This window comes from Vigna radiata, chromosome 8 (genome assembly GCF_000741045.1).
Source record: "Vigna radiata var. radiata cultivar VC1973A chromosome 8, Vradiata_ver6, whole genome shotgun sequence".
NCBI lineage: Eukaryota > Viridiplantae > Streptophyta > Magnoliopsida > Fabales > Fabaceae > Vigna > Vigna radiata.
In genome coordinates, this window is record NC_028358.1 from 41600618 (window position 1) to 41624300 (window position 23683).

The 23683-nt window shown below is 30.9% G+C and overlaps 1 protein-coding gene across 2 annotated transcripts; it reads right to left on the reverse strand.

Annotated features, from left to right (window-relative positions):
- Window positions 1–6070: 6070 nt before the first annotated feature.
- On the reverse strand, window positions 6071–13412 carry LOC106771901 (protein NETWORKED 1A). Of its 2 annotated transcripts, none has more exons than XM_014657931.2 (5): window positions 13232–13412; window positions 12437–12518; window positions 12086–12335; window positions 7606–11768; window positions 6071–7472 (listed from the first exon to the last, which is right to left on the reverse strand). In XM_014657931.2, exons 3-5 carry the CDS (start codon window positions 12186–12188, stop codon window positions 6306–6308), a joined length of 5433 nt encoding a protein of 1810 aa, XP_014513417.1. In that variant the 5' UTR covers window positions 12189–12335; window positions 12437–12518; window positions 13232–13412; the 3' UTR covers window positions 6071–6305. The 2 variants fall into 2 exon arrangements, with proteins under 2 accessions (XP_014513417.1, XP_014513416.1); XM_014657930.1 differs by lacking the exon at window positions 13232–13412 and adding an exon at window positions 13017–13225.
- Window positions 13413–23683: the final 10271 nt, after the last annotated feature.

Sequence of the window (23683 nt, forward strand, 5' to 3'; positions counted from 1 at the left end):
ATATATATATATATATATATATATAAAGTATTATGTAATTTAAAAATCACTTAGTAACAAAAAAAATACAACAAAATTTGTAAATTTTACTTATCAAAATTTGAATCAAATAAAATATAGGTTAATCTATTCTAACCCATCTTAAAAAACAATCTTCACTAGTAGAAATATCGCATTAAGTATGTCATATAAACTACGGTTTTAAGAAAAAATTAATCTATAAGAACTATGTGTATTTTTGGGAAGGAAAGTACGAGAGCGCTATTGAGGAAAATGTGACGGCAAAACAATTTTTTAAAAGGTTCCACTTTTGATCGTCGTGGTTATGTATTGGCTCGTCTTTCACGTCGGCGTTTTTTACCTTAGCCGATAATTCCGTTTTTACAGTCATAGGCTGTCACTGTTTATCTTTTTCCCTCGGCCAATAATCCCATTATCTACTAGTTCATTTTTCTTCTTATGATAATTTGTCCAAGTTCATTGATAATTTGATAATTATATATTTTCTTTTTAATAAGATAAAGCAGATATATATTTTCTTTTATTTTGATTTGATTTTTAATTTGAAGTGGTTTAAATGAAAAATAAAATAAAATAAATTTAGTTTGGAATAGGACATTTCCATTACCTATTACGAATATATTGACATCAGATTAAGCTTCGAGAGTCGTTGACACATGTACGGTGGTTTGGCTTTTTTTAGATGTTTAAGTAATATAATGTTTCTAAATAATATATTATAATATGTTAAATATTGTTAATTTTACAACAGTAAAATATGAATTTAATTTGAGAAAATTAAACATTTTATAAAGAAGATTAATCAATTTATTGTTAAATATTGTAATCAATAATTTAAATTAAAATAAAAATTAATTTTAGTTATTGATAATTTATTTTAACATCAATGAAATCAAATTTATAAATAAATATAAAATATGAAAGATTTTGTAGACGAATAAGGTAGTGGAAAATATTTAGAAACAAAATTTCATTATTTAAAAACCAATATAGTGAATATCTTTTGATCTTTATATATTTGGTTCTTAAATTGGTTTTTATATAATATATACCGTCATTAAATTAGTTTGTATTCAAAATTATTTATATATTTCGTTGCTAAATTGATTTTTATACATTTGGTTCCTAATTTGTTTTTAATATAATTTGTTGTTAAATTGGTTTCAACATAATTGTTTTTATATATTTGATTTTAAATTAGTTTTTAAACTAGAAACTAAAAAATAGTAGCTAAGATTCGTTAATGTTTTAACTACTTATGATTATTAGATTTAGAAAAAAAAATAAATATATACATATATATATATTATTAATACAATTTTTTTATTTTATTAATTTTGTTTAAAATCTATTTTAATATACATTTGTTTCAAATTGGGATGTATACTTATGAAATTTTTAAAATTCATATAATTACAATATATTTCAAATAGTTAAAATATAGAATATCATGGATATTGAAAACTTTTAGGATTACGAAGATACGAGAGATATGAAATATATGATAAATAAAAAATATGTTATATATATATATATATATATATATATATATATATATATATATTACAAAATGTAACAGAATATAAAATATTTACAATATTTCAATTTTGATTTCTTAATTTTAAAATAATAATTAATTTCTAAATTTGAAAGATATTTTAAAAAAGAAAATTATTTCTTAAAAACTAAATTAAATAAAAAAGATATTAAGTGAATATAAGTGAGTTGAAAGATTCCTTTTATTTAAATCAAGCTAAGGGTACTACTGTACCTTTTGTCGCTTTACAAAATAATCAATAGACAATCACAATTGAAAATAATCGTTAAATAATTTTAGATGATTTCATTTTTAAAAATAAAGCCACAAAATCATTAATTTGAGAATTTTTTCTTTTCAAAATTATTGACCTAAAAATTGAGGATATTTTAAAACTTATGTGCATAAACGTAATTATTTATTAATAAAATTAGCATAATAATTAAGTTTCTATTAGAAGATTCTACTCGTCAATAATTCATTTGTTTTCTTAATCAATTAATTATGATATATTTTTACAACTCTACAACATCTAATAAAATAGAAAATTCAATAAATGTTCAGTTTTTGACATTTTATACAATTATAAATAAAAGTTATTACAAGTAGTTGAATAGAGTGAAAATTATGTATGAGATTAATTTCCTTCGGTTGAATATACAAATAGAGTTCTCTCTTTATAATAGAAAAAATATAGGTTAAGCCAAAAATACAAATAAGAAATAATAACAAACTAACTAAAGATAAAAAATAAATATAAAATAAAGATTATATATCTAACACTCTCCTAACCTAGTACATAATATGTATCAAACTTGTTACTAATTCAATACAGTTATTCTAGTCTTATAAGTAGTTAATGAATTAGTCATTTTTGTATGTTTTAAGTATTACTGATGGAATCCTGCCTAATGTAGTCCTCATTTTAGTATTTTTTTTACATTTTATTGTACACCTAGTTTAGTTTGCAAGGAGCATGGGTTACTATAAATACCCAACTCCTCCTTTGTACTTTTCATATGTTTATATGTGTTTTGTAGGTCTAATAAAGCTAGGAGATCATGGTTCAACTAGATGACTTAGCATGGACCAAACCAGCCCAAGAAGAAGGATAAAAAAGTCATTTTACAATGATGGAATCCTGCCTAATGTAGTCCTCATTTTAGTATTTTTTTTTTACATTTTATTGTATACCTAGTTTAGCTTGCAAGGAGCATGAGTTACTATAAATACCTAGCTCCTCCTTTGTACTTTTCACTTTAGAGAATAATGAGAATAGACTTTTCTAAATCAGAAAAATGTTCTCTCTTGAAAGTCAGGCTAGAGAGTCCAAGAGACCTCCTCTAGCCAACTTCTAGCACACTACCTCATTCTTCCATTTTCCAATTCACCATTGTGTTGTCTCTCTCCTCCACGACGTCACTCTTCCACGGTGGTCCATTCCTTTGCTGCCACCTCGCATACATTAGCGACATCAGCGCATCTCATTCGCATCCTCTCACCCATTCTCTCACATTTCAGAAACGCATTTCGCGCATCACCATCAATTCCATTTTCCTCTGCTAGGGTATCAACCTCGCAACCTCTACATCAACCACAGTAAGCCATTTCTCTTCTTAGAGTCTCCTTCTACTTCATTTCTCAGCCATTACAAACTTTTTCACCGAACATCTTCATCCAAACTTAGGTTTCTTCATCATTTTCACTTTACCCTTCGATTTCACCGAACAAAACCCTTTCCTTCGTTAGTTCTTCGATTTCTCCCGATTAAACTACCTTTCCTACCGTTTAATCGGTCCAAATCGAGTTTTCCCCTTTCTCTAGGGTTCCATCGGTCTAGGTTACTGATATATGAGTTCCTTTCTCAAATGTTCTTCTCTGATTCTGCATCGATCTCGAGTTCTCTCTCGATTGTTCTCTCAAACTATATTCCGCTACGTATTTCTCTCAAACTATATTCCGCTACGTATTTCTCTCAAACTATATTCCGCTGCGTATTGTCCTCCAATATGTAATCATTTTCAAAGTTAAACTTCTTTATTCTTGATTTACTTTTTCTTAGCTAGTAATTGGTGTCCAAAATATAATAGTATAAAAAATAAAAGAAAAAAGGTCTTCCAGCAATTAATAACCCTTGTTATACACAAAATAGAAGACAAGATGACTTTCAGTATCAATATGCAATGAATAAAGGAAGCTAAATATAACAATTTAAACCCTATTCATGCAAAAAGTTGAAGGTATAAATATGTTAAAAGTTGATGACTAGCTCCAACAGAACATGCTTGCAGAATCCAGAACGGAAGACATTTGTATCAGCAGTCATGGAGGTTGACGTTAATGGAGGTTGGGATGGATGGAGATCTCTTGGTGATTGGAGAACTAACTCAGGCGGCTTCCATGTCTGGAAGGAGCTAGGTGATGATGAGAAAAGATCTGAGGAATGACTTTGGCAGAGTTTCCTAAGCTGGGAGAATGCATCAGCAATTAGAAAATTTCATATATCATCCAAAGTGTTTTACAGAGTGATGCTGCCATGGATTTATAGATGATCCATTCAGCCTGCAGTGTGATTTACATTGTCGTGATAAGTGGATCTCATGCCATGTATACAAGCAAGGAAAACGTGAATGATTTCTAGAAGAAGCTCGTCAGCCATGTGCTAAATGCTGAGAGGTGTGGATAACAAAGAGATGGGGTGCACCCAGCAGTCTGAATCTTCACTTGGACAGTTTTGCCCCTTTGTCTTGGATCACTAAATTCCATGCAAATTGAAGGAAGAGGACCTGTCCAGTTGTGTCCATGTCTTCAAATTCTTGTTGGAGTTTCCTTGCCATGCTTGTATAAATGGGTCCATGACCTAAGTCATCACAAGTCCTACATCGGTGGGTGGGTCAGAAACCCAAGGGACTATCATTTTATAGGCAATATATTAGGAAATTGGGTCTCAAAGACAGACCACTGATTTAATTAAGCATAGGAACCTAATCAACGCACTAAGCTCGTCCTTCCTCTACCTTTGACAAACCAGGCAAACCAGAGGACAAAACTCTTGAGCTCATTCACAAGTTATCAAGCCATTTCAAATAGGAAAAACTTTTGTCAATTTACGGAGCATGTGCATAGATGCCATCACTGGTAAGAAATATAAGGAGCCGGACTTACATTAGCTTGCATGGCATGGGAAGAATATTGATTTTTGGAAACGCCAATCAACAGGCAAATCTTGAAATATTTTTATTTTATCAGAAAACCATTACTTAAAATGCTCCCCTGAAGTTTTTGTTGCCGTTATTTCAAATATAAATAAATTAATCTGCATTATTTTCTGGTAAGACAAACCATACCACCTACTATATCTTACATTGGTTCACCTGGTTCTTCTCTCTCCTCACCGCACCTGAGTTTTCAATCCTCACTTTCAACAATTTTATTTCAATAATGATGATAAATTTATGTATTGATTTGTCGTTGGAAACTCAAAAAGGTCTATTGGATATACCAATCTGTCGATTGATGACCCATGTTCTAGCAAGCTTATTGATATTGGCCTGCTTAACCTTAGAACTGGTGGAAAGTTTCTTTCTGCACTCATTTTAAAACTCTTTTCATTGTTTTTTTTTAATTGTATAATTCTAAAGTAATTTTTTCTAAGAATATTGAAATGAATCTAGCTTGTTTACTCGCTTTTAAATCACCCAAAAAGCAAACACAATAAATCTCGTATATTCTTGAACTAAAGCAAAAGTGGTAAGAAAATATTCAAAGTGATAAACTATAATGGAATTAAAAAAAAAAGTAACAAATATTAACTAATGCAACTTTTGAAAATCCTAAAATCTTGTTACATATTTTATTTAATTTACTCTTATATTATTGCTGTATGAAATATCATTGTTTCATATTTACCCATACTATACATGATTATTTATAATTAGTATTTTAGAATTTGCGCTATTCTAATATACGAAATTATAATAAAATTTAAATTAGAATGAGATTAATTTTATTTATAGACGATTCAGAATATCATTGATGTAAATGAAGATGGACAAATCACAATTTAATAGGGCTAGTTTGTGACTTAGAAGGTATGTGAAACACGACTTTTTTAAAAAAGGTGCTAGAAATCTTTGTTAACAGTACATTATATATAATTAAAGTTCTAGTTTGTATTAACTTATCTAGTTCATAAACAATAATTTAAAACATGTGCATTCTCACACGTAAACAAATTACACTTTCTTTGAAATTGTTTTAGAATGGATTAATCAAGATAACATGCTTTGAAAAATAAATAAAAAAGGTGTCCTACCACGTTTAAAAATCTTACTACATAATTTAAATGTTTCTGTATTTTATCTCGATTTCTAAACCATGTAAAGTACTAAATATGATAGTAACAAAAAATAATAATACATTCTAAATGACACCTCATTAGTTATGTCATGAAGTAATGCAGACAACATGTGAACGTGTTAAGAAACATTCCATTTCATTAGACATCAAACGTTGAAGAAAATAGTGAAAAGATTTATTTCCTGCTCATTGCTTTCACAGCTTAAGCACTGTCAAAAGCTCAACTTCTTGGCTAAAACGTGGCTCAGTACAAATCGTTTGGAAGCTACTGTGATCAGATAAAGCCTAACAACATTTTTAGCAGCTAAAATTAAAAATTATTATGCTAGATTAGACACATACCAATCAGAGAAAGTAGTTACAAGAAAATGGTTCTAAATTTTCTGACTTAGTCCTCATTAGTTGAAGGCCTTGAACATCCACAAAACGCCTTGCTGCGCTTTTTACTACTTTTCTTCCCACTGTGAATGAAGTCCCTAAGCAAGATCACTGTTTTTCCAGTGAATCTGTTCTTCCCTTTGCTCTTTTCATCAGCCAACTTCAGCAAAGTGTATTGTATGTTCTGCACATCAAACTGTAGCCGTCCAATCTGTTCAGAACCTTTTCGTGCCTGCTCGGTTACTCTTTTTCTCTGCATGTGTCTACTCTTTTCCAACTCAACGGAAGTTTCCCTGTTCAAAGACGGGGCACTCTCTTCAAGATCCTTTGTCAGTTGATCATTAGTATCTGCCAATTTCACAACAGCTCCCTCAACTTCTTCTATCTGTCTTTTAACTGTTTCATATTCACTGTAATCTCCCTTCTTGTTTCTCTTCTTTGTCTCCATTTTCTGTTTCAAATCTTCCACGCTTGTCTTAAGAATGGTCAGTTTCTGCGCGTCGGACGCAAGCCTCTCCAGTATCTTTTTCCTCTTGCCATCTTGAGTTCTCTCTTTTATGCTTCTTGATAACTGAAACCTGTCAACACCCAATTCCTTTTCTACATCCAATTCTGAGGAGGTATTTAGGAATTTACCAGAATTGTCTGACTGATGGTATGTAATAAGATCCTCTGTTGGTACAGAACTTTGCTTCATTGCTTCATTATCTATGGAACTATCACAGCAGTCCTGCTCGGCAGTTTCCCATAATTCAAGCATCTGATCATCAGTCCCACTATTCCCTCTCCTGCAACTTTTGGTGGCTGGAGTGTCTGAGATATGATCAAGTGGAATGTCTTTCATCAATGAACCACTTTCAGGTTTTGTTCTCCATGAGTTGAGATCACGAGTGCTCCCATCCTTGAGTACCTTGTCTTCTTTTCTGCTGCCATTCTCTTCTACGTATGGTGAAACTTCCACGTTTGACACATTTCTCATAGCTCCTGGATTAGCTTTAGTGGTTAGATTTTCTTCCTTCACGTGCCTCTCAATTTCTTGCACCAGCGACATCTCAACCGCTCTAATCCTTGCCTTCATGGTCAGCAAATCTGAAACCCCATCTGGTATCAAAGTGCTTTTGTTATCTGCTGAACTTTGATGGGCATTTTCTTGGAGACAAGTTTCAGTTCTTGCGTCCTGGAAAAAAAAAAAACATTCATGGTAAACAAGGATAAGTAGAATTCATGTAATGTCTCCCGTATATGCTCATTGCATCATTTAATGTGAAGAAATAATAAAGAATAAAACAGAAGTTTAGGGTAAATACTACCTTTTGTTCATGATTGCATTTAACAGGCACTGTTTTTACTCGAAGCAGAGCTGTTTGTTCTAAAGAAGCAAAATCCTCTTTCAAAGAACTAATGGCAGGTGTATATGCAGATAACTGTCCTTTCAATCCTCCAACTTCACCTTCCAGTAGACTGACTCTTTCTGTCATCTGTTTAATCTCCATGCTTTTTGCATCACGTTCTTCTTCAAGTCTCATGCAAATTCCAGAAAGCTCGTTGACCTTATTTTCCAACAATGCTTCACTAATAGACGAAATCTGAAGATCAAAATAGAAGGTAGCAGCCTCAGCCTCCCAAAGTTCAAATTCGTTTGTTTTATCCAGCAACTCTGAACTCAGTGTTTCCTCCCTTGCCCTCTGTTGTTCAACTTCTTGACGTAAGGACCTCATCTGTGACAGTAAACTCCTGTTTGCTTCCGTAAGGTGTTCAATTTCTTTTTTGTGATTCATGCAACCTTCTGATAGTTCAAGAATCTGCCTCTCAAGATTCTCATTGATCAATCTTAATTGTTCTTTTTCCGCCTTCAATTTCTCAATATTTCTGCAGAACTCTGCACTCAACGTTTCTGCAGCCTTTAGCCTTTCCAACATTTCTAACAGCTCTTCATCCTTCTTCTCGAGAAGATTCTCTGAACTTTCAATTTGACAATTTAAATGCTCATTTTCAGCTTTGGATTCTTCTATATCTTTGCCCATCCTCTCAACTGACTCCTTCAAATAAACATTCTCAGCTTCTTTAACCTCAAATTTCTTCCTTAATAGACCAAGCTCCCGTTTAAGTTCACCGTTCAAAGAGTGAAGATCACTGAGATTTTCAGCAAGTGCACGTTGTTCCAAGACCTTCTCTGTGAAGAAGCTCTCATAAACCAAACTAAGATTTTTCAGAGACAGTGCCTCGTGGAGGATTATACTATTCTCTTGTTCAGTGGCAGACTTTGCATCTTTAAGGTCTAAAACACTCCCCATTAGTGAGTTTTTCTCCTCAAGTAACCTACAATTTTCTTCCTGACACAATAGATTAGTTCTTTGCAAATCTATTAAGTCCAGATGAAGGGCTTCTAATTTGGACCGTAACTCATTCTCCTTTTCTTCTCCCTTGATCACTTCAGATCTAAGCTGCATGTTGATCTCCAAAAGCTCAAGCTTAACCTTTTGCAACATTGCATGCTGCTCTCTTGTGTTTTCAAACTCTTGCTCTAGAATCCCTTTCTCTGTCAGCAGTTCTGCTCCCTCAGATTCCTGTTGCGAAAGTACAGTTAGGAGGACAGAATTCTCTACAAGTAGCTGAAGCTTCTCGTCCTGGGTTTTTACAAGGGATCCTTTCAAGCCCTCAATACTACTCAAAATATGAGATATAGGCATTTCCTCTTGCTTGATCCCTTTGCCGTGACCCCCACCAGAATCAACCTGAAGGGCTGCAAGCACTTGATGAATCCCCATTTTAAACTTTCTGATTTCATCCAACAAGAACTCTAGCTCCATTTGTTGCATAAGGTTTTCACTCTCCAACTCAGAGATAACTTTATCAGAAAATTTTGATTCCTCCACGTGCTTTTGACATTCAAATAATAAACCCATGTTCTTCTGCTCCAAGTCTTCAACACACTTTTGCAAAATAAACATCTCAACTTGAGCATTTACAGCTTTATCAAGTTCTTCTTCAAATTCTATCTTACCCAGTCGACGTTCTTCCTGTAACCGAAGAACGAGATTTTCCAAATTTGCCATGCGGGCCTCACTTGAATTTTTATGATTAGCATGCTTTTCTTTTTGTGCCAAAAGCAGCAAATGGAGTTCTTCTACTTGACTGACCCTACTTTCTTTGTCTTTCTCCATATNAGCATATTTTTCTTCCAATTTTGTAAACCTTTTTTCCAGGTTACCTAGTTTTGCTTCAACACTCTCCAATTGAGATACCAGGACACTCCTTTCATTCAGAAGATTGTGCTTTTCATTATTCAGTAAATTGCAAAATTCTTCCAAGCTACTTGATTTTGCCCTTAAACCTTCAAGCTCAAGCTTTGCATCACAAAGGGACTTCTCCAGCAAGGTATTCTTTTCCAATTGATTCTGCATACTTTCAGTGATAATTTGTAACTGTGAAAGTAAAGCTGATTTTTCAGCAGCAAGACTAGATTTTTCTTCCTGCAGGACACCACAGGATTCTTGAAGTTTCTTCATTGTAACCCTTAATCCCTCCAGCTCATCATTCAAATTTGACAGGGAGGACTCCATGAATGTTTTTTCACTCAAAAGCTTATCCATATCCCTTGATTTCTCAAGAAGAACTTCTTTCTCATCTTGCTCCAATTTGCACACCTCCTTTAGCATTGTGATCTCCTTCCGTAAATCCTTCACAGATGCTGCAAAAGATTTAGGATTTAAACCTACAGAGCCTAGTTCTTCCAATATAGTCTGGTATCTATTACTCAAGACCTGGATTTCATCCTTTACTTGGCTAGACTCCTGTTGGAGGGCATTACTTTGTTCAACCTTTATGGCAAACTCTCGTTCAAGTTTCTCTTTGATCTTCTTCAACTCCGAAATTTCTGTTTGCTGATTTTTTAATGATCTGGTGGAAGAGAAGTTAAGTTCATGCAAAGTTCTGTTTTCTTCCACAATCTGTAGCATTTCTTCCTTAAAACCTTGTTTGGAAAGCTCTACGTCCTCCAATAGCTGAAGGCCATGTTTAAGCTCCAAAGCAAGAGATCTTTGCTCCTCTTGTGATTGAGAATACGACTCCTGTAAAGTATGCAGAGTAGTTTCAATTTGAAGAAAACGAGATTGCTCCTCGTGCATCAGAGTCTGCAGTCTCTCTAACTCTGTATGCTTCTCTAGAAGCTTTTGATCTTTCATAGAAATCTTCTGCAATAGAACATCAGCTTCTAGCTGAAGAGATTGATTTGATTTCTCCAACATATCACACTGTTTTTCAGCACTCTTCAGTTTTTCAGCCCCTATCTCAATTTCTCTATTTAATCGTTTAGAAATTTCTTGAGCATGCAAAATTTCACTCTCCATTATTGATACTTTCAGCAAACACTCCTTGTACAGGGCAGCTACAGATTCTTTCTCTTCATTCAGGTCAGCAAGATTTTTCCTCAATGATTTAACTTCCAGCTCTGTTCTTTCAATTTGCTGATTCAGTTTCAAGGAATTCTCCTCAGCATGGGTGATCTTGGCCTCCAAAACAGATATCTTTTCAAGACATTGTTTATATTGAAGATGAGCAGCATCCTTCTCGGCCTCCAATATAGCAAGTTCTTTTCTGAGATTTTTTGCTTCAGTATCTGCTTTAGCAGCCCTTTCATCACTCCCCTTTGCATCTGTCTGGGCCAGATATAATGTAGTTTCCAGACTGGCTATCCTTTCTATGCACTGCTTGTACTGAACTAGACCAGCATCCTTCTCATATTTAAGCTCAGAAAGGGCTTCTTTCAATACTTTAATTTCAATTTCAGCTTTGCTTGCTCGTTCATCAAGGCCACCAGCATCTTGTTGCGCCTTAGTTAGCTCTCTTTCCAATTCAGATAACTTCTCCAAACTTTTCTGATACTGAAGAAAGATAGAATCCTTGTCAGACTGTATAACTTCCAGTTCTTTCCTTAAGGTTTGAACTTCGCTTTCGGCTTTCTGTGCACGCTCAGACTCAGAATGGTTCTGGGCCTTCACATTCTGATTTTCAGCCATTAAGGGAGACAACCCAAACATATCGTTTAGCTGCTTTAGACCCCTTCTGCTAAGACCGCTTGGAGATTCTTCAAAACTCTCCCCACTTGTTTTTGAAGTATTTTGGATGGAAGAAAATCCAAATGCATCTTTTTGTAAGGAGACTGACTCCAATAATGAACGAATTGGATGTGGACCTTCTGGTGTGTACGGCTCAGCTCCAGTGCCTGAAGAACCACATGGTGAATCATCATTCAGCAAGTTCGGGAATGCTTCTGAAATGGTTTTATGGGCCTGGCGTAGCTCCCCTGTCGCATGATCATACCTCTCTGCTAAAGCACGGTATGCTCGATAGAACTCCTCAACTAATTTCATGAGTTCTGGCCGCTTCTTATAGTACATCTCTGCCCTCCTTGCAAATGAGTCCGCATCTTCTTCAATAAGCTTTATCATTGCTTTTACTTTGGCATCCATGTCTGCATAAAGTATAAACACTTAATAACACCGCTTAAAAGGCTACAGAAGCAAGGTCTTTTATGAAATTCGTTAGTGTAAATCATTGTTTTGGACGAAATTTGGCTTTTGAAAAAGGGCCACAGCTTATTGTGCACGACAAAATGAAAAGAGTGCCCAGCCATTGTGATCTAAAATTTTCAATTCCAGCAAATGTTTTCTAAAACTGAATGGCACTGTACACGTTTACAAGATTTTCAATGAAAAAGGTGCAGAAAGCAACATTCAGATTCTTCTAGCACGATGGTAGATATAGAAGACGTAGAGGAAGAATACAGACCTGTAAGGTTCTCCTGAAGCCATTTTGAATTCTTTGGGCTAATGTGGCTGTCCCACCACCAAGAATATAAGCGCCTAGACTCAGAATGTAACATTGTTGCCATAACTCCAGCAAAGAACAGCAGTAAAGCTGGATTTGATTTGGCGAAAGCTTGATATGGGATCCAGGCCAGACTATCAGCCTATAGATGTCCACCAGCAATGCTGATCTAATTTCAGACTCTTAAGGTCTTTTTCTCCGTTTATTTTACCTGACATCATATAAATTATCACACAGTTACTTCAACAAGAATAACTCGTATTCATGAAGTTCAACTTTACTTCTTACCACGAGCATCTTTGTTTGTATTACCTGCTCAATTAGGTACGCTTCCACCCCTTTATTGTTTTATTGAATTTCTTGCTCCGGCAACCCCAGTTCAAAATCAGGGAAACTGCCAAAAACATAAATAAAATAAATAAATAAATATCACAAAGAGTTCAAAAGAAATTAACAGTAACACCACGCCCCTAAAATTCACAAACATTTTTCTCCAAATCCAAGAACATACAAAAAACTTTCGTTTTTCTTCTGCATTATTTTTTAGAATTATCACAAACCCAGAGATCCTTAGGATAATATGCAAAAATAACCCACCCAGTGACTAAAAAGCACAAATTAGTCACTAGAAAAAAAAAAAATCTATACAACAAAGGTTAGTAGAATCCAAAAACAAAATATTTATTGATAAAGTTGTTTCCACCAAACCATGACATCCAGAACACGGTGAAGCAAAGAAGAGACTGAGCGAGGCTAAAAACACGGAAAAGCAGGAAACAGTGAGTGACATCAAAAGGAAGAAAAGACACTGTTCGCTCGTGAGTTATGTCATGATCGAACAAAAGATAACCTCGGCAAAAAAAAAAAAAAACAAAAAAACAGAAACACCTACGAGATCAAGAACTCGCCAAGCAAAACGAACTAGACGAGCAACCCTGACTCCACCAACCACCGAAATGAGATGAAAACACAAAACTAAGCAAATGGGGATGGAGTAAACAACGAAAAGCACTGAACTTTAGTCCATTTCAGATCACTCGCACCCCCAAAAACATGGAATCTGGCAATGGGAAGTGGTAAACTCGTACGAAGGTGTGATAACCTTACCCCATTTTCTCTCTCTACATCTGTAAGCCACAAAGTCACACCTTTTCTCTCTCCTGGAGAGAGGCTCTTGGCATTATGTTCTGGGCAGCAGGTTCTGACACACTCTAATGAGTCATTCACTGTAAAAAAAAGTACAAGTTTTTCAGAGAGAGGAGCCAAAACAAGAAAAAGAAGAGTTACTCTGGTTTTGTTTTGTGATTTTGCTAATTTCTCTTGTTTAGGAATAGTAGAATCAGTGGGCAATGTGAATCCAACAAACCACAGTGAATATGGGATTACCGCACTTAATGCTCTTATTATGTTTCAGTTAAACGTAAAATTATTTTTTTTATGGGAAAACAAAAACGTATTCCTCAGGTTTTTCGCTGTCTTTCATCGTTATTTTCAAACTTTGCAATGAAAATTACTAACTTACCCTTGATTGCCCATTCTTATTTCGACCCATGTTCCTCTCTTCGCTTCCTTTTATCCTCTGTTTTTTGCCCTGCTTTTCCTCTCTCTGCCCCAGGTGTAAAATATTTTTATCACTTCCCCTATTACTATTTATATAATATATAATACATGCTGACAGCTAAAAAACTGATACTTAAATTCCACTAACTATAAGTTATTTGATTTCTATAATAATTATTTTATAAAACCATTTCAAAAAATTGTTTAGTTCCCCTTGTTGACTTTATTTCATGTTTTAATGTTTATTTGTGAAATTTTGGTGCTGATTGTTGACTTTATTTAACCTTTTAATATAAATTTGGACTTGTTAATAATGCAAAATAGGTCAGGATTAACACATAAAACTGATAATATTTGAAAAAATTATATTAATAATCTATGTATATTTATATATCAACAAGTTTTTAACATGTTGCATTGTGGTTATACATCTTAAATTTACATCAAATTGTTGTCTTGATCTCAAAAAATAACTCATTTCTTATAAACATTTTATACCATTTAAATTAATTACTTGTTCAGTCAAAATTCACTTAATTACAATTATAATTATCATTATCCGTTAACTACATGGGTTTAAAAGTAAGGATATTAGAGTATTGAAATTGTGTACCGTTGAGAACTTCAACTTACATGTTATATAATTTGATTACTGCAGTTTCGTTTCAATTGTAGATCGGAAAAGGTTTAGAATAATTCGTGCACATCAACCTTCGTGAATAAACTTTTTACAAAACCGACAATGTGGGCGGTGTTGTGAGAAAAGAAGATAACATATCAAATCAAATATCATATTTTTGTAATTTAATTAAAAAGTTATCTTGTTTTATATATCCTCACATTTTCCATCATGCACAGCTAATGTCACCTTCGCAAGGAAATATTCATAAAAGAAAAAAAAACTGTTTTCAATAAATCTTAATACAAAAAATTGATTGTTTTTTTTCTATAAATTTAGATGTAAGTTTTTATTTAATAAATTTAGACATAGTTTTACTAATCATATGTGTTGAAAATCAAAGTGTGAATCTTAATTCTATATTAAAAAAATATTTATTAATTTATTATTTTAAAATTTTGAATAAAAAATTATTAATATGTTGGGTTCAAATTTAATTGATATTATATTTTTTATTGATCTTGATAAGTTCTGATATTTGTCTTGGAGATATCAAATATTTTGATATATATAAAATATATTTGGGATGGGTGTTGTTTTTATGTTAGATGATTTCTTATAATAGTAATATTGATTTTGATAATAGCCAAACGTGTTTGGTCTGAAAATGAAGGTGTCTTTAAGGAAGATGCATAGGTGGTGGGTCATTTCCACAGAGGAGGTGGCCATTAGCCTTTTAGCTCACATACCATCGTGATTTGGCACAAGTTAAAATCACAATAAATGCAATAAGAAAGGAATCAAAGGTTAAATTATTAATGAGGGCTAGAATTTTTTTTTTTTCACATTCTAAAAAGCATAAATATTAAAATCATTTTTATTAGAAACTATTAAATTGTTACCATTTAGTTAATAATGTCACTGAATTTTTCTATAAATTTTAATAAAAATAAAAGATACTACAATTTTTTTATTAAAATTATTTAACGAAAAGTAACATAGTGATTTCTCATTAATGTAACACTCCTATCTTCAACTAATGTAAAGCATTTTTACATTTCAAAATTATTACAAACCTTTTTATAAGTGTGTATATGTGTATTAATGTAGAAAGTCTATTTTTACCTTTTAATAATTCTCGATATTCTCTTATCAAAAACAAATTTATAATAAAATCATTAGAATCAAAGTAATCCAAAAAGGTAAGTAAGTTCACGTTTCAATTAAATATATAATAGAATCAATGGTGTCAACTTTTAATACTTGCCACTCAGACAGAGATCACATCTTATATTCGTATTTAGAAATAAAGATTAATAATTTTCAAAGTTAATATTAACTTCAGACTCATGAGTTGTTAACAATTTTGTATGGCTACTAATTTCTTTATGGATCTTATTTGACAACATCACAAGGAAATTTATATATTTTTAGTTTAGCCCAGTAGTGTTGACTTTAATGTTTTAATTACTAGATAAAACTTTCACAGACTTTTAACCACATAATACTTCTTTATTTGACTTTGTATTTATTAAAATCTGAGTATCTTAACTGTTTACACACTTGTAATCATTTATTCAAATAATATTATTCTTATAAATATTTACCATTACAAATTATACATTATCAAAAATCACATCATATTATCAATTATATATATATATATAGAGGGTTTGTTAATGTACGTTTTTCAGTTGGTATATTTTAGCAATGTCTACCGAGTTTTAGTGGACAAAAATACTCTTATATATAATGGATTCTAAGTTTTAAGGTCGAGGGTATTTTAGTAACTTTCATTCTCAAAACTAAAAAAAAAAAACTCCCACATCCGTACTCACTTCTGTTATTCCTCTCGATCCTTTCTCTTTCATCCCTCTCATTCTAACCTTTTCTCTATCATCTCTGTTGTTGTGGTCCCAATTGAAAAAAATCAGAAACACTTGTTGTTAAACAATTTTTTACAAAAAAATTGATTTTATAATGAGTATTCATTTTATAATTTTTGTCTTATCTAATTTTATCTATTTTTCACACGCATAATAACATATGAAGGAATTGGTAATTGACCTGGAAAAAATCACAAACTCTCGTTGTTAAACAATTTCTTACAAAAAATGATTTTATAATGAGTTTTCATTTTATAATTTTTGTCTTATCTAATTTTATCTAATTTTCACAAGCATAATGACATCAGAAGGAATTGGTAATTGACCTGAAGGTTTTTTAATACATGATGATTCAACGTCTGCAACTGATGAAATTAGGGAGGACAGTGAAGATGATGAAATTGAAGAGATCTTGAATGAACCTTTTTCTGAAAGTGAATATGCCAACGACTCAACTTTTTACAAAGGTAAATTGTTTAACGACCAGTATTTTTGATTTTTTTCCAGTTGAATCTACCATGGGATAATAGGAAAAATGTTTGAGTGAGAGAGATAAAAGAGAAAGGGTTGAGAGGAGTGATGAAGGTGAGTAAGGGTTTGGGGGCTTCTTTTTTTTTTTTTTAATTTTAAGAATTGAAATTTTTTCAAATACTCTTGACTTTAAAACTTAAAATCCATAATATATGAGGATATTTTTGTCTACTATAACTCGTACACATTACTAAAATGTACCAACTGAAAAACAGACATACGATATATATATATATATATAATATGATTTTGATAAAGTACTTTTGAAGTAGAACATAAAATTCATAATAGCTAAGTTGTTGTTTCATCGTGAAAGAGCTTTATGTTTCAAAAAAAAAAAAAAACTAACATACAAAAAACATTTTGATGTTTAAGTCACTAAGAAAACGAGGATCTATATAATAAAATAAGTGTAAGTGTAAAGAGTATGAATTGAGTCTCATGGTGTCAATTCATTATATACTTGTTATCATTATACAAATCTTCACTCTTTTATTCACTTAAGTATCAAAGAGTCTTTTGCAAGTGAATTTTCTTCTTTTTTCTTTGAAACATACATTTCTCTTATAAGGAGGTAACGACTTAATTCTTGAGAGTCCTATACTCTCAAAAAGTCTTTTGCAGGTGAATGTTCTTTTTTTTGAAACATAAAGTTCTATAATTAGGATGCAACGACTTAGCTCTCAAGATCCTATACTCTATATCAGAGGCCTTTTGTCAAAATTCGGTTAAGAACATTCGACATCAACCGTAAGACATGGGCAAAACTATTATCATACCACGAGTCTTATGGTGATGTACTACAATTGAATTATGGACAAGAACGACGTACTATTTTTCCTTAGTTTAGTTTTTATCCCTATAAAGAACTTTTCTTAACAATTTTATAACAAGGCATGTTCTATAAATAAAATCTTATCTTTCAAATAATATTTTGTTACTCGTAATCACTTTATTATCTTGTTACTTTATTTAAAAGTTTATGAAATTATTTTATGAATGTCGATTCCAATGTCACTCAAAGTAAAAAATATCAATAAAAAATATATAAAATGATTTGGTCCAAAATTGTTTGGAAATAAACAATCAACAACACATCAATTATACATGTTAAATAAGATAGCTCAAAAGAAAAAAACTCATGTCACAAATTCTCATGTAATTCTATTTAATTGATTGGCTCTTCACTACATGGGAAATGAATATACTTATCAACCATCACTCCACATCAATTACAAAAGTTTTGTTGGAATAATGTTGTATGTAGGCATCTTTCACTCCACTTTATTGTGGTTGACAATTCATTAACAGGGGTTTCAAACAAATTGTGAAGTTTGATAAAGTAACCATAATATTAGAAAAAACTTGGCCAAGTGAATATATATATATATATATATATATATATATATATATATATATATATATATATATATATATATATATTACTTATAAACTTAAAATAAATATTTTTAATTAATAACGAAACATAAACAAAAATTCATTGAGAGAAAAATTATTAATGTAAACTTTATTTTCACTCACTACTTGAACAAAAAAATTGTAGGAAAAGGTGTAATGTTGACTTCTATTTTCCTCGAGGAAAAATTAGATTAAACAACAATTTGAAAAATGCATCTAAACATTATCTTTTCCAACTTCTCCTATTCTAATGCTTCATATTATCATTATTAGCTATGTTTGCATTCAAAACCATATCCAAGAAATAAAAATTTAGCACATTAACTTGATCACTATCCATACAATACGGACTTCAAAATACACCTCGTAACCATTACATTTCTAATCAATTTCAATAATATTGTATTTGAATTTATTAGTTTACTGATCATACGAATATATTAAAGAGAAAAGCACAAAAAATAAAATGTAAAACATTAAAAATAGAAAGAATTTTAAACCTTACACTTTCCACATTGAAGAAGGATGTGTTTGAAAAAAAACTACACACATAATCGATTATGATAAAAGTTATAATTGATTATATTAAGAATGTTTACATCTCATATTACACATACTATGTCCTTACTTATAAACGTTCTGTGCCCATACTTATATTATTAATATATATTTATATTATAACCAATGACAAAATTAAACAGTAAATAAAATAAAATAATTTATTTTAATATTTTAGAAATATGTTTGTACATTATAAAGAAAAGTAATAACCAAAATAAAAATATTAAAGCAATACATAAAATAATATTTTATTAATAAATATATATATAATTAAAATAAAAAATAAAAATAATTCATAAAACAAATTCTTAATATAAATTTTGATACTTTTAAAATATATTTTTTTATATATTTTCTTTTCAAATATAACTTCTGTTTTTTACAATAAAATTTTATGTTAAGTTAAAGTTTATTTAACTCTATCGTATATTTAAATATATATATATATATATATATATATATATATATAATTATTTTTAAAAAATATTCTTAAATAGATTTCAAAAATCATATTACTATATTAATAACATCTACTATCAACTTGAAACTATTTTTTTTTAATTTAAATGACTTCATCTTCCACTTTCTTGCTTCTCCATTCTTTCATTTCTCACTCTTACTCGTCCGTTAACGTTGACAAGAAACCGGCTACGTTGACACCAGCAGCAGAAGAATAAAGGTTAAATATTGTAAATTTGAGGAATTAAGCCCTCTCCGTTTTTTTTTTTGTCCCAATTGCATCATAATATTTGTAAATTTGAGGCAATTAAGCCCTCTCAATTGGCCTACGACGTTAGTTACCAGCGGAGAGGGTTTAATTAATTGCCTCAAATTTACAAATATTAGGATGCAATTGGGACAAAAAAAAACATGAGGACCTAATTGAGAATGGGGAACAAATATGAGGACTAAAAGATATATTTAACCAAGAATAAATATAGAAGTAAAAATGTAAAACAATGTAATTTAGTTTATTTTCTTTTTTCCTTTCACTGTTGAAAGATCATCTTCACTTTTCTTCCTATGAGAACGATGGAATCCAAAAGCAAACTCAGAGTAAAAGTTTTGCCACTTTTCGTTCTGTCTTATGTGATAAAAAATAATTTTCTCTTGTATAAAATTAATTTAAAATAAAATTTGTCAAGAGTTATTATTTTTAAGCAGAAAGATGTTAATTGAATACTTTATTAATATTAATATTTTAGAATATAAAAAAATATAATGCAGCATATTTGATGTTTGAGTGGACAAGTAATCCAAAATTGAAGAAAAGTAGAAAGTGAATTATTTGGGGAAGTGGGGACAAGGGGTTTGAACAGTCAAGAGTTTGGCATGTGATATGGTGGTACCCTAATAAAGAAGGCCAGTGGTCACCCATGTGTCCTTCAAAACATTCTCCATCGTCGATTCCATCCACGTCACATGCAACCATCTTCGCGGATCTTGCACCTACCATTTTTATGTCTCGTATGTTATTTTTCAATTAGACATTCATTTTTCAGTTCATTTAAAAAAAAAATAATAATTTAGAAACTTTATTAGATAAAGGTTTCGAAGAGCTCGTGAATAATTGATTGATTTAGACTAGTCGAATTTGGTAAGTAAAATTAGTCCTACTCAAGTTTTAGTTATTTTGTTTTTCTTTTGATGCTAGATGATCGAGAGGACGCACATATAGTTGGTTTATGATTGATTCTGGAAGACTTAGATGAACCGATTGAATTGCTAAAATATTTTATGAAAGGGATTTTGGATAAAGACACACTTTAATTATAGGAGCTAATAATCCTTCTATGCAATGTTGTTTTCTAAATAATGGATTGAATGAAAGATGATGTTAGGTGAAGTATATGAGAAAATGGTGAATTGTTAATATGTTGACGTTATGAATCATACAATTTTTGTATGATATTTATTGAAGTGGTAATATTGTATTTGTTTTTTCTTTTTTACCTAAATACGGCCAATTAATTGTCTAATTTAGAGATTATATTTGTTAATGATATGAAATCTTATACTTGTTAATGATATGAAATCTTTGGAAATATAGTATAATTTAATTTTTCCAAACGTTATCTAAGTCATTATTAAAAATATTAAATATATTAATAAAAAATTTATTGATGAATTTTGATTTATCCATATAATTATTGAGGAAAGTTATTGATAAGTTTTGATAATTTATCTATTAATAAAAATTTATGGGTTAAATATGTTTTTTGTCCCCTAACTATTGGCCGTTTTTGTGTTTAGTCCATCTTTCAAACTATAGTACAATTTAGTCTTTCAACTTTAAAAAATTATGGTTTTAGTCTTTTTTACCAAATTTTTTAAACTTTATTTGCTGTTTCAAACACGTTACATTATAGCATTTGGATTGTTTACACTGCGTTTGAAACAGCAAATAAAGTTTAAAAAATTTGGTAAAAAGGACTAAAACCAGAGTTTTCTAAAGTTAAAGGACTAAATTGTACTATAGTTTGAAAGAGGAACTAAATATAAAAACGGCGAATAGTTGAGGGCCGAAAAACATATTTAACCCAAAATTTATATTAGTTAATAAATTGGATTATTATTAACCAATTATCTTTGGTAAATTTTCTCAATAAATTTGTTGAGGTTATTTATTGAGAAATACAAATTGTTCTTAATTAAGTGGAAGAATTAATGTGTTTTCTCTATTATTAGTTTTCGAGCTCTTTCCAATTCTCTATGTTCCCAAAATTCTTATTTATCTAAAATTATCTTCAAATTCTTCATTCCCAATTTTCCAGCCATTTGTTTCCCACTCAAAATTGTCTTCAAATACCCAACTTTAAGTGAGGATGTACATGTCTCCAAGTTAAATCTTCAATGCAAACAAGACTTCGTGAGATGAATTCTACCCACAACGATTTGGTATGAGGATATGGAAAACTTTTCCTTATTTCTTACTTGTCCTCTTTTACATTTAAGTTTTATTTGTTCATGTTTATCTCACATGGTATTTCCCTGACTCCTCCTTAAAGTTATTTTTTGACGAAAAGTCCAAATTCATATTAAGGCGATATTTGTTGAAACAATAATTAAGATGATTTTATTATTCATAGTAATTGAGAGGTTTTAGTTTTTTTACATGTATTCATACTTACTCATGATTTAAGTTCTTAACACTCAAGATTGAAAAAAAGTAAGATCATAAATAAATAAAGTCCCTCTTTAAATATGATTGTTGTTTGAGATTGTTCGAGTTTAAAATAGAAAAATCAATTTCATCTTAACAAAGGAAACTCTTAACCATGACAAAGAATTGGACAGTGTAACATCTTAACCTAATAATAATGATATATGAAGTTCAGAGATTGTATTTTTTGAATAGTATCCCCTTTGTTGTGCAATGGATTCGACATTCACGTCTAAATATATATTATATTATGTGTATTTTAAAGTCACGTTATAAACTGTCAATACTTATTGATAATTTATGAAATTTTAGTTATTTGTATTTGTAAAACTAGGCATCATAAATATGTTTATAATGCTTATGCACAATTTTTACAGTTTTATTGATTGTAATAATAGCTGTTTTTTTTTTGTAAGGAATTACAAAACTTTCTATTTCTTTTTTGAATTGGACCAAATTTATTAATTTTATATATGAATATTATTTAAAATAATGTATATTATACCACAAATCATTCATCAAAGGATATAAAGGAGTCCTTTTAATTATAAAAAATAAAGTTTTTGATCGGGATATGAATCAAAGGGGGATCCATTAATTTTGAAGAGATCCTTGAAATGAATCGCATTTTTACCACTAAACTATACCCGCTACAATATCATTATTGTATAAAGAGTGGTCTGGTTTGAGACATAAATCTGATAAGTGAGAAAAATAGAGAAATTTGATCCAAAAACATTGTTTCCTTCTTTGTTTAGATGTTACTCGCAAACAAACAAAGCTACCATTCTTTGGAGAGAAAGAGTTGCAAGAGTTGTACATCATTACCGACTCACATGATGTGATTTTTCTCCACTCTCTCTAACATTATTGGTCATGAAAACAAAGATGAATGAAACGTGTATATTTTAGTCCACCCACCCACCCACACAATACATAATATATATCTTGCATATTTTCTCATGGAAATCAAACCACTCTTAATTCACACTCACTACCACAACCCCCACCAACCATAAATCACTTGTAGAAAAAAAGCTCACGCGATATATGGTCCCATTTTTACCTATTTCAACAAAAGATATCAATCATAGTATTATTTTTTCGTTTCTTACTTATGTTAGCCATGCCCACATCCCTCCCTCAAAGATTCTCAAAAGTTTCCATAAATTAACTCAAAAAATTTGTTGTCGATTCAGCAAAGTATCAAGCTAAAAGTTAGGGGAAAAAAAAAGTATCCAAAGGGGATGTTGGGACGATGATGCTAACACTTTCGATCTTGCATTACAAAATTAATGGCATATAGTTTAAAAAATGTACATTTCCATTTCTTTCTCATCACCACCGCACGTGGTAACAACTAGCGTATCATGATATATTTATTTATTTATCTTCTCTATTTTCTATTCCTGGCATCTCATAATTGTTCACTGTGGTTGTGTAAGTGAGTAGCATGGAATGATTTAAATATTTGACTTTTTTTTCTATATTAATCTTACATATATTAGAAAAAAGTGTGTTAAATATTTATGATGTTGAAGAAAAGAAAACGGCTACCCTAATCATAAAAGAAATATTGGATATTGATGCAATGGTTTGAAATAGGAGAATAAGTAGAGGGAGTAATGGCGGTGGTAGGAAAACGGTGGTGTAGGATGGGAATTACGGATGACGAAAAGAAATGAGTCATCTTCGTAAGTGTACAACCCTTTCAAGAAGAGACCCTGTACAAAAGGTAACTTATTCCAAATATAGTTTTACGTTGAATTCAGATAAAAATGTCAAAAAATAAAATAAAATAATGGTCATGTTTTTTTAAA